Raw genomic sequence first — 13054 nt, 5'->3', positions numbered from 1 at the left:
CGAGACGTCGTCCGCTGAGAAGTCTGACCCGATGCAGCGATCGACATCTGATCGTCGCGGGGAGCACCAAATGAAACGACTGGTACACACCTCGAGGATGGTCCAGCACGTTCCTTTGGTGGCTCAACTGGCTGCGGAGCGTGAGAGGGGTGAGGGTTCCTAGGAGGTTGGTTCCCCGAAGGAAGCGCGCTCACCGTAATCCTCAGGTCTCCCGTGTCACTGCCCGAAGCAACCCTCTGAGGAAGATTGGATCGAGGCAGAGGCACGGGAACTCTGCCCCTTTGCAGGAACGAGAGTCTCGACCGCAGCTCCGAGATTTTTATCTTCCCACAATGGGTACATGACTCATCCACGAACAGCGATCGTGACCATCCCGGGACCCCAGGTAATGACCACATCCAGAAACACACAGATAGAACGTCATCTTTAAAAAGATGCGAACTATCTGTGTAAGCTTTTTTAGGGACTGCTCTCCTTGGTGAGCATGCAGTGGAACGGTCACCGCAAACACAGACAGGAATGTGCACCTGTCTGTGCGCTGTTCTCTCTCGCTGGTCTTACCAGCCGTGAAAACGGCTGTTGAGCGCTCTCACCGCGCCCCTTTCCAGCTGTGAAAACAGCTTTTTTTGTTTTGCTCAGTTTAAAAATAAAAAACAGAAAACAAAAAAGAGAGAGAGAAGAGAAGACCGCTCAGGCTGCTATGCTGTCACGCCCACACCAAAGTGTCCAGAAGAGGCTTGCAGACGAAGTGCTTGGCTCCGAAGCAAAAAGCTAGTGTGCAATCGCACCAGCTGCTCGTTAAATACCCGCGCTGCGAGGCTGCACAGCTGATGCAAATGATTGCACGCCAATGTGCATTGGCTTGTTTAGTTTCACTCGAAGTAGATTGGCCTCTCTAGTGAGATTCTTATTGGTCAGTCATTACCTACGTAGTAGTCACTGACCGATTGGGAACAACAACACTTATTCCAGAGAAGCAATAATCAGTTAAAATGCTAAACAAAAGTAAAAAATAAAAACGTTTCCTTTCATCATTTTTAACATTTCTTTTATTATTATTTATAAAGTTTTATTAAAGGAGATTTTCAAAGATTTATTTTGCCACAATGGCGCCCCCTTCCCGTCCGGCGCCCCTATGCACTGCATAGCCTACTGCATAGGCCTACCCCGTTTTTTGCGCCACTTGTAACACATTTTGCTTCAACATCTAGGCTACTTTTGTGCTGTGTGTGTCTCAAAATTTGAAATCATATTCCTATATTTATCCTACAAAATGATTATTGTTAGGTTGTAATATTAAACCTCTCTGTAACTTTAGTTTATTGTAACAACATAGGACGTTCTTAGAAGTTAGAACCCACATACCTATGGGCTTGGGGCAACACTAATAGAAATAAAAACATGAACATAAATTTAAATTATCTGCATGAATTAATTGTGATAATCAAATTTACTTGTCCCAAATAATTGTTCAACTCGCCTCGATTCAATTTTAAGCATTTTATTTAAAAATGGTAAATATGGGAAAGATTTGATTAAAAAAAGGGGATGGATTTAATCTTTTCCTCTGGCTAATTGATGAGTTGAAAGAAATGACAACAATAAAATTACAATTAATATTATAGGCTATTACCAATAACAAATTGTTGTTGGCTTTCTAAATAGTAGGCAAAGCTAAGTTGGGGAATTTAGAATGAAATATAAATGCACAATGTAAAAAATATATTCCATCCTCCCGATCCCGTCTTAAGTTGACAAACATGTTAGTTTGAGCGTGCCAAGAGGATTTATTCTTCTCAAATCAAACTTCAATGAGAAAAATCATCTTTTAAATGAAGAGAACAATCCATTAGTGACGACTTTCTTCCTTGTAGGCCAAATAAATGCTTTATATGGAGCGTCCAACTCCTCAGTGAGATTCAGTGTGTGTGAATTTAGAATGAAACGGCTACCATATAGTTTTTACATTGTACTTATAATTATAAATCCCCTGAAATTCATCCTGACTCCATGTAGGAGTGCGGTTAATTGACCTGCAGACAGAGGGAGCCATTAACTAGTGTAGCTGTCATGACGTGTAGGGGCTGTGCAAGGGCCGCGCGCGGTGAAGTTGCGCTCATCTGGATGTTCACACACACACACACACACGGACGCGCACACACTGAATCTCACTGAGGAGTTGGACGCGAGAAGTCCATCATATAAAGCACCGGGAGTCTCTGTCAAGCAATTTAGTTGGCCTACGAGGAAGAAAGACGTCACTAATGGATTGTTCTCTTCATTTAAAAGAGGATTTTTCTCATTGAAGTTTGATTTGAGAAGAATAAATCCTCTTACCTGGCGCGCTCAATTTGTTCGTCAACTTAAGACGGGATCGGGATTTAGGATGGGATATAGTTTTTACATTGTGGTACTTATACATGTACTCGTACCGGAATGCAGAACAGAAAAGGGGAATATTACCGTAGCGGTGATGCTGCCCGACAATATGAAGTATTCGTGGGCATCGCCGCGCGTCCTCCCCGCGATCCGTATGGCGCAAGAGAAAATTCAGAAGAGCGGACTTTTAAAGGGACACACCATCAACCTCCTTAATTTTAGCACAGAGTCCGCTGGTTCTTGCTCGGAAAACAAGGCACAGATTATCGCAGTGGACACAAAACTTTACAACAAACCAGATGCGTTCATCGGACCTGGCTGCTCGTATTCGGTCGCGTCCGTCGGACGGTTCGCGTCTCACTGGAAACTCCCCCTGATAACCGCGGGAGGACAAGCATATGGTTTTAATGATTTCGAAGAGTTTAAAACTATTGTCAGGACGGGCCCGACCACCACGAAACTCGGAGACTTTGTCAGTTATCTGCACGCGCATTTTAACTGGAGCTCTCGCGCGCTTATGGTCTACCACGACCTCAAACAAGACGACCGGCCGCATTACTTCCTCGCCGAGGGCATTTACATGATTCTGCGAGATGAAAACATCACCGTGGATGCTTTCCCTTACGAAGATCCACAAACTTTAAATTATAAAGACATCGTCACATTTATAAAGGACAACGGGAGAAGTAAGTTTAGATTCAGTTCAGCAAAGGTTCATTGACAGCAATGCTTTAGCATGAAAAAGAAAGCGCCATGGTCCTTTGAAATAGCATACTGAATGATTACTTAATTCATACACCATGGTAAGCTATTTACGTTACTCCAGGATACTTAAAAGAATACCATGGTACTGCATGATGCATGTCCAAAAATATTGCAATTCCATTGTTCCTTTTTTGTTAATAGCCTTACAATCAGCAATACATCTTACTCATGTTTACATGGCACACCAATCAATGTATTTTAAAGAATACAAAGGACATGTTCAGAAAAAAACACACGTTCATTGAGATACTTTGGTACATACAGTAAACATTACCATCTGAATTATTACTGTCCAATGGTACCCCATTGAAATGTTCAGTACATCTACACAATATACATATACAAAATGTGCATATTTAACTTATTCTACCTGAATTGACCTTTAGGAAATGACTTCAATTAGTTTAGTGTAACATATTCAGGTTCATTTAATCAGTAATGTTTTTGAATTGATTAAATAACCAGTTAATTTAGAAGTTACCACATTTTCATGTTACATGATGACAATATTTTTTGTACAGTGTAACCTTAAAAATTCTACAATGATGCATCCTTCCATATATATAAGGATATAAAAATCTCTAAAATTTCTGTTAGAAAGCAATCATCACATAAAGGACAGTTGGGAAAATAAGTTAATTTACATATCCATATGCTATGGTACATTCCAAGATATTTAAAAGAAATAGTACTACCATATACTTTGGGAAATACCACATTTTTACCATCATGTTTGGTCACTGAACAGTTTACCTTCTTTAATCAATAAAGCATGTTTGTGTTGTTGCATGCATCCCTCCATGGCAACCACACTGATATTCTTGATCCATTATATCTAAAATCGGAAGACTACAATGAGGCATTGATAGCATTTAGGACTGACACCACCTGTGTTCCCCCATGCTGTATTTTTGGACCTGTGGTGCCCTGTGCAAGTTATTTACAGCACCACCAAAACAGGAGGGCATGCACCCTATTCACTGTTAATAAAGCAATGCAGTCAACAACATGTATTGACTTGTGTTCAGTTATCTACCAAACACGGCTTTTAACAGTCCTTTAGAAGTTCTTTAACTATTGAAAATGTGTAGGTAGAATTTAAAATGTATAATTCAACAGAAAATATTTAGATTCATTGAGCAGTAGAATAACATCAGAACTTTTTTTAGTTCCTTACAAAATTACAAATGACCTGGTGTTTTAAAGACCCCAGAAACAAATACACTGAACTTGTATGTTCTTTTATGTTGATTCAAGTAAATGATTCTTGCAAAAACATGCTTTTTTTGTTGAACTTATGAGGCTGCAGAAAACCCTCCAAATTCATTATTTTCAGCTTGATTCCTTGCTTTGTTACAGTTCTTGACATTCTCATAACCCCCCTAACCCACTGAGCTGTCAAACACAATTATTGTGGCATGGCTGAAATAATACATGGAATGAGGAGAACACATAATGTCACCAAGGTCTTTTTGTCTTAATTTTTATTTACTTCCCTTAAGATTCACACAGCACAATTTAATGTATTTTAATGTCATTAATTAAACTAGTTTAGAGTAAATAAGAGAGTACACAGCTGGTCACTGGGTTTCAATGCATCAACACTAATTACATAATGATACTAAAGTATATGATGCATTAAGTCCAGATTTCTAGATTTTGTTGTTTATGTAGAGAAAGGCCAACTGCTATTACCCCAAAATGATGATATCAGAGTTAAATAACTGAAGAGAACAATGTTTGCTTGTTTGTTTTTCTCTCACCATTTTTTTCTTTCTCCAGAAAATATTTTAGATTAGTGTGCTCTCAGATAGAGTAAGAAATGCTCGATAATAACAGAGTGTTGCAACAAATAAACAGATTTTCACATGTAGATTTTTATATCGCTTTATTGTTTTCTCTTTCTAAATATATACACACAAAAAAGTTGCATGGTCTTCTAAAACAAAATAGGCATTGAAAATTAAATTTTTGGGGGGTTTTTTCCCCCCAAAGCATCAGCACAATTATAAATGGCAATTTGTAAGGCACAATGTTTCTTTGACCATAGAGCTGTACCATTATTATGTCTTGTCAGATAGTTTTCACTTTAAAGTAATTAGTTTCTAAAAAATATTTTATTATTATGTTTTTTATTACATTTTTAAGACCATTATTACTGATTTGAATTCAGTTTGAGCTGAATGCATTTAATTTTTTGAGTTGAGTGTTGCATGTGATGAAAATGTTTGTTAAATAAAACCAATTAATTGTTGAAATTGTTCAAATCGATAGAGGATTGTCTGGTTAGGGGCTGAACACATCTGCAGCTGGCAGGCAAGATGCAGCCCATTCAGAATGATCAGACCGCATTTATTGGTTAGATGGTCCTACTGTTTTTCAGTTTTGTATTTCTAGTGCCTTATATATGGAGTTTTGTAAATAATTGACAGATTACATTGTATTTGCCACATAGACAATCAGATGTAGGAATTGTGTTACGCAGCCTGAATGCACTGACCTAAACACAACCGCAGACTACTCTCTGAACTTGAAGCTTAATTAGTTGTTTTAAAATGTCTGATTCATGATTTGGAATTCTTCATAGTTTATGAACTATATTTGCACAGCATACATAATTTTCTAAGTTTAGTCATTATAATATTACAAATCCAATCATAAAAATAACCTTTGTCAGTTACATGTTCTACGTTTTAAATATTCATCCCTCAATCTAAACAAGTCAGATATATGTTTTCCTTTGCTGAATCCACACTGCCATGGCAACACAAATCCATGTCTCCCAGTGTCTCCTTTGAACATGCAAAGCAAAGGAAAGCACCATGTGGCTTATAGCATTGCACAAAGACATTAATTGTCATGTACAACCATGTCTTTGACACTGTTTGTTATAAGAATACTTGCAGTATGCTCATTTAACATCAATAAATATAAAATAAAAGAAGGTTGAATTACAGTGATGTATAATCCATTTAATTTTATACTGAGACTGCCCCTAGATTTCTGCTCTTATCATAACCTCGCTCTGTCATGTTTGGCTTTATCCGCAGCATAGCCTGTTTACTGAAGTACGTCACCAAAATAAGTGATAGCATCAGCACATTACATTTTTCTGATAATATTTACCTTATTGTTTAGTAGCCTTTGGGAGCCGCTCAACATGTCTAGATTGTTCAGACATTTAACTACCCTGTTATAGTGTGTGAACATTTAGAGTAATTTTATGGCTAATTGCTTGCAGTTGCTGCTGTTAGCTTGATTGGCTGCTTACAGGTCCTGATTAGCCACTCCCTCGTAAGATGCATTTATTAACATATTGCAAGTAATGAGTGAGGCGGTGCCATGCACAACCTTTTGAGCTGGATTTAACTTCAGTAATGCTAAACTAATCAATCTGAAACAAGCTTTAAAAAAAAAAAAAAAAAAAAATTCTGTAATATAATATAAGGCAAGCGTTTCAGGGTAGGCAGTGGATGTATTTGTTAAACATTTTTAAGCTATGTTAAAAAGAATAGACTACGTAGAACGGTACTATTTTACTTTGTGGAATGTTTATTCTGATTATTATTAATACATTTGCCATTTATTGCACATAATTGAACAGTGTTTATATATTGCCATTACAGTGTTTTATAAAAGTACAGCCACTGTATAATCACTGTAACACACCACGTTACTACACTGTCATTCACTGTAACACACTGTAGCACAGCCGCAAGTGGTTGATTTTTATATATCGGTCTTATACACTTCATATGTATAGATGCATAAACCATCTTAGATGTGTATAACCTTCAGTAGGGGGATGATAATTTATTCTTTCAATAATACACAATTTCACAGTCTAATCCTGTTTGCGTGCTGACAATCTTAAAGCATATTGTAAAAATCCCTGTGAAATGATTTGCAAAGGCGTCTCAGACGTCAGAATGTCTCTCACTGTTTCCTCAATGAGTTTAGTTGCTATGACCCTGAGGTCAGATTAATTCATGTTTTTGGTTGTTGTTTGGGCTTGTTCAGTTTGTGAACTCACATTCCATGCGTTGATGAGATAATGATCGGCCCAGAGGCTGTGAAATATCATCACAAACCTTTTTTCCTTCCTCTTTTTTTGTTTGTTTGTTTTTGTATTTGTGGTCTTTTTGCCTCTTTATTGGTTAGACACAGTAATGAGACAAGAAATGATTGGGAAGTAGGACAAGAAAATGATGCAAGCAGGACTTTTATTATCCACCTGAGAACCACAGTTCCTTGTGTCAGAGCACATGAAATAACACATTTTCTATTTCTTTTGGTTTAGATGTGTGAAACAGGGATTCATTGAACCTGAAAAGATCCTAGATAGCAGCAGAGGCTATCATATTTTTGTCCAGCCTGGTCTCATTGTTTATACAAAGGTATTCATACATAATATTTACAGGTACAAAAGCATACTTTTTTGTATATTTGGGTAGATGTTGAAATGTACAATATGGATGTACTGGCAGTATCTAAAGCATAAACAGTATTACGTATTTACAGCTATAGAAATGTCAAATATTTATGAATCCTTTATATCATAAGTATATTTATATAGCAAATATTTTACGGTATTATAGATTTTAGATCGCTTAACTCTATCCCCAAACCTAAACATAAGATAAGAGGTATATACAGCAGACTTACCTCTGTTCGTTGACAGTTTATCAGCATCCCTCCACCACCCCATCTCCTCACTTCTAGTTTAACTATTCCTATCACAACCTGGTGGGATTACTCTGGGTTTGGGCCGTATTGGGCCAAACACGCCAAATACGCATAACCTTTTATATGAAGTGTGAACTTGTGAAATATATAGGCACCACAAAAGCACACATCACCCAAATCATGTTATGTCGCAATCAATGATGAGGCTCATGAGAGCCAACGAGTATTTGATATCACTGACATAAAACCTTTGTTGTAACTCATCTTGAAATGGCAAACTTTTATTTATTTTTTACGAGTGTAGGTTTTTAAGGTTGTGTTCACTACTGTTCACTAAGTTGTAGACGAAGATCACTGAATAAAGACTTGAATTTGATTCTGTTCCCCACACAACACAATCATATGGATTCAGAAAATTTGAATTACAGCACAAGAATAACATTTATTACATGTATGATCATTTTATGGTGCGCTTGTGGAACATTTGATGGTGATTTTTTATTCACACAGCATATTCAGGAAACTGACTATCAGTCAGTCACGTTCGACCTTACGTCAGAATGTCTGACAAATTTGGATCTCGACTGAGACCCCAATCACCTTCGAGTGTAAACGAATCAAGCCAATGGACAGTGACGAGCGAGATTTGTGAGCTCACATAAGCTTTGGCTTCGGAGCTGAGCGTTTCAGTGATTCTGCTCTGCAATCACCTGTATGAGTGTTCTACAAACCCGGAAGAAGCTCTCCAGAGAGTGTTGGCGTGTCAGCGGTGGTCGCCATTTAAATAGCATTTCCTCTGCATTTATTACAGTCTAAAAGAGTATTTTCTCTGCATTCATTGCAGCTTTTAAAAAAAGATGTCAGATGTGGTCGTTTCCTGTCTCCGTCTGACATTCACGATCACTGCCTTACGTGTCTGGGCCGAGAGCACACTGAGGTGGCTTTTGTGAATGAGTCATGTACCCACAGTGGGAAGATGACCATCTCGATGCTGCTGTCGAGACTCGAGTACCTTGAGAGAGGTGGAGTCCCCTCTGCTATGCCCCGATCTAGTTCCTCTGCCCAGCAGAGGGCTACTTCGGTGAATACACTAGTGACTTGAGGATCACAGTGGGGGCTAGGCTGCCGAGTCCACAAAACGCTTACCGCCTGGCAGGGTAATCCGCGTCTCCCATCCAAGGCCTGTAAGTTCTCATCCGTGCTTACGGCGAAGGCTTAGAGAGCCGCTGAACAGGCCGCCTCTGCCCTACACGCCATGGTCCTCCTGCAAGTCTATCAGGCAAAGGCACTCAAAGAGCTGCTCAAGAGTAGTTCTGACCCAGGTTTGATGCAGGAACTGCCCACAGCAACAGACCTCGCCCTACGTGCGACGAAAGTCACTGGACCACAAGTGGTCCCTTGGGCAGACGATGTCCATTTGTGGTCCAGGAATGCCATCTCGGGCTGAACCTAGCAGATGGGTAGGGACAAATACATTTTCTCGCCCCTTCCCCGAAGGAGGGAATGGAGACGTAGGTCCCATCGGCACGGTTGCTGAGCCTCCGCTGTACGGCCGAGTCACAAGGTCCGGCTCCTCAGCGGAAAAACAAAGATGTGACGCACCTTCTGCTCATTATATGCTCGCGCTACGAGGCACAGCAGCTCTTGCAAATTATCGCATGCCGTTTAGTTTACACTCGAAGTGGATTGGTCTCTCAAGCGAGATCCCCATTCTGTCAGATCATCTCTGATGTATGTCTCCGTTCCCTCCTTCGGGGAACGAGGGTTACCATACGTAACCGAGACGTTTTCTAACTATAACTAATGATTAAAAAAAAAAAAAAAAGTATGAGCAGGTCTTGCTTGTGCAAAGCTTGCAAGGATGGTTAAGGCAGGCATCTAATCGTTCAAAAACTTGAAGTATGAGCAATTGGGATGCTTTCTTGATTTATCTGTTACTGAATCATAATTTAAACGTTATTTTTTATAATGACAAAAGGTGTTCAAGCAAACAATAAGATGTCAGAAATCGCCGAAAAAACTCTCAAATGAATGGAAGCAGATTAAAACCAAATGTCAAATAGCTGAATAGAAGACCAAGTTGTGTTTATGTGTGTGTGTATGAAAGACCGAGCATTCGCTTGCTCAAATGCTTGAACAATCTATTGCAGATGCAGCGCACTACACACACTCCGAACACAAACCAATTGCACCAATAATGGTCCAGAGTGTTTCACTCCTGAAAAGACTGCAATTAAAGGAAATATACAGTCCTCAAACAACAAAAAAATGACTCACAGCATATCAAATTCAGACATGTCTGAGATGATAGAGTGGATCAATAACATCTTTTATTTTTCTTCAACATATTTTCAAAAGAGTCATTTTCAAAGACAAGTTGTGACAATTTTGAATAAACAAACCACAACAGAGCATCTTTTGTACATTTCACAATACAAACTAATGTCTTTGGCATGACTAACAAAAACGACCTAGAGCAAAAGTGCAACAAAAACAAAAACCGCAAAACCGCAAACACATTTCGGAATCTTATCGTAGACTATTTTGAAACAAAATGTTCTCAAACATTATTCATTGGCAGCTCAGGCAGATCCTTATAAATTCTATAACACCGTTGAACATTTTCCTTGCTTTTTTGTACATTTGTCTTGGAGCGCATCCAGGAGACAGCAGGACTACTTGGCATGCGTTTGTCTATGCTATGGTGGAAGAGCTTAGAATTTGGGGGCTGAGAGGCAGACAGGGGCTGGCTTTGGTCTAACACTTAAGGAAATGTCTGCTAACTGGGAGTCTGGCTCCTGAGCTGGCAGAAGAAATACTGAAAGACACTGCTAATGGAAATAATGACCATAGTATAGCAGCCAAGGAAAACATACACACACACACACAAAAGATTTCACGTGTGCATCAATATGGTGCCATGCATTATTTTATGCATCTTCTTAAAGGAGAACTTCGGTCAATTTTAACATTGAGCTCATTTTTTTGTACATTTGGAGTGCTGTCAGTACAGACAAAAACAACAAAAATCGGTGTTGCCTACACCGTGTTATCCTCTTTTTAAAATTCGCACCCTGTTGACTTCAATGGGGCAAGTTCTAAACCTGCTTTTAGCCTCTTAACATCCTTGATTTATCATTACAAGTGCACAGCCATGTGAGTGGTGTTATTAAGAGTGACCACGGTCAATCTGACTGCAGTAGATGTGAAAGATATTAATAAAAATGATGTTAATTCAGCCAGCTCACATACCTGTATTTACTTCCTGTTTTCGTTCGAAGTCCACAGTAGTCGATTGTCGAGTTCGCGCGCGAAATCATTGGTAACTAATATAACTAATGATCGCGCGCGCGAACTCGACAATCGACTACTGTGGACTTCAAACGAAAACAGACTAATTTGATCTAAAACTGGAGATCGTATCAGAAAGTAAAATTAGTAAATGAAAGCAATTCAAGCATTGTTTATTTTGTCCTATTTTTACTCGTAGCTTATCAATAGCCTACCCTTGTTTAGTTCTAATTAATGCTCTTTGATGTGTTGTTTATTATGTTGTTGTATTTCTTTAATTAAAAGGTGGGCAGATTCTGACGTTTTCTGCATGTTACACATAGCCTATATAAATGCTTGTGCGCTTTCCTTTCAATCATGGAATGCGCCGGAATACAATTTTTCTTTGTTTCATCATATAAGTCTAATGTTGGAAACTTAAATTGGGAGATTAAGTAACCTATTTGAGATTGATTGTAAATGAATAAATCACAAAACTCCCATGCTATATGGCCACTGCCATTGATAGAGGCTAAAGCGAAAGTTGTTTTACACTCTGTGATAAAGGCCTGCAGACCTAATTTAAACATTTTGCGGGGAAAGAGATATCCGATCAGATACAGGGGCCACTTGATGTGAACAAATGTAAATGTGCCGTGTCCTGATTGGCTGATTATCCGTTCCTCTTGTTTGTATCACGTTGATCGCAAGTTAATGCCAAATGTAAACGCAGCCTTAAGAACATTTAGAACACCAGTCATATTTGTATTAGGAAATGTAAAAATTTAGTTTCTATCTAAAGTGTTTTTTGGTCTTCTTTTTTTTCTACCATAGTTGTTTATATCTCTGGGCCTCTACAGACGTTCTTCCAAATAATGAAGCTCTTTGAGGATGAGGTGAAGAATCCAGAGGACTATGCCATCTTTTACCTTGACGTGTTTGCAGAGAGTTTAAGTGGCGATGTTCCAATGCCCTGGCAGGGTTCAACAATACAGTGGAATGACCCCATCAAGCTATTTCAGGTATCATTAATAATACCCATAGTAACTACCCAGCTTTGCTTTAGCATCACCAGTGGCATTTATTTGCTTTTGCTTTTAAGATTGGTCAAGAAGCTACAGTACTTAACACTTTGAATTTCTTCAACCTTACATTGTGATTCAAGGTTTTGTATGATCTCAGTGAGTTTTTTCTACTTCTTCATGTTAATGTGCTTCTTGCATGCAGAATTAAATTTGAAGTCGTTTAGATTATTAATTTGACTGATATTCACTTAGTTGGAAAGCCTTCCTGGTTACTTTGATTGTGAATAATGCATTAGGTTTCCATTTACTTAAATGAGTAATTTCTCTTAAGGCTGATTAATGCAACATTGAGAAAAGAAGAAGAAACGCATGTTAAATAAAAAGATTGCAATTAAATGTACATAATACATAGGAGTTACTTTTTCTAATAAGGGCAGAAGGCTAGGGTGGTCCAATGGGGCACACGTCATTGGGGGCCCCCACCCCTTATCGCCCCTAGTTTATCTTACTTTAATTGACAACGAAAGATATAACATTATAGTTAATAACTTATTCTTTAAATTCCACATACGTATCATAATCGACAGAGAATATATATCTGTATGTGTTATTAAGTGTAAATGTAAACAACAGCAACACATATGATTTATTTTTATAGTTAAAAGGCTTTTTGCCTTTTTTCATAAACCATCTTCAAACTCTCCATCAAAATCCATTTGTGCCATTAAAAGTACCATTTCTTGTCATGCTTTTTAAACTCAGTCTTTAAAATATATATTTTTTTGACAGATAATTGAGTCAAACAGCCTAGTAACAATTTAGAGGGTACTTTAGAGAAACTTGAATTGGAGCTGTTCCTTTTTGGCAGTTTAATGTGCATTACACAACATCCAGTCCCACTTTATATGAATGTCTTTAACTACTATAAA

The 13054-nt window shown here is 38.4% G+C and overlaps 1 protein-coding gene across 2 annotated transcripts in view; it reads left to right on the top strand.

The window, feature by feature from the left end:
* Nucleotides 1-2380: 2380 nt before the first annotated feature.
* npr2 (natriuretic peptide receptor 2) overlaps nt 2381-13054 on the top strand; it is a 54587-nt gene continuing 43913 nt past the window's right edge. For both annotated transcript variants that reach the window (XM_056235786.1, XM_056235779.1), the window contains exons 1-2: nt 2381-3065; nt 11935-12122. In XM_056235786.1, the coding sequence (XP_056091761.1) occupies nt 2387-3065; nt 11935-12122 (867 nt within the window). In that variant the 5' untranslated portion in view covers nt 2381-2386. The remainder of the gene's footprint in view (nt 3066-11934; nt 12123-13054) is intronic.

The sequence above is a fragment of the Rhinichthys klamathensis genome, unplaced genomic scaffold (genome assembly GCF_029890125.1).
Source record: "Rhinichthys klamathensis goyatoka isolate OS25496 unplaced genomic scaffold, OSU_Roscu_1.1 h1tg000019l_1, whole genome shotgun sequence".
In the NCBI taxonomy this organism is placed as follows: domain Eukaryota; kingdom Metazoa; phylum Chordata; class Actinopteri; order Cypriniformes; family Leuciscidae; genus Rhinichthys; species Rhinichthys klamathensis.
The sequence above is the reverse complement of the archived record's forward strand: the minus strand, read 5'-3'. Positions and strand labels throughout refer to the sequence as shown.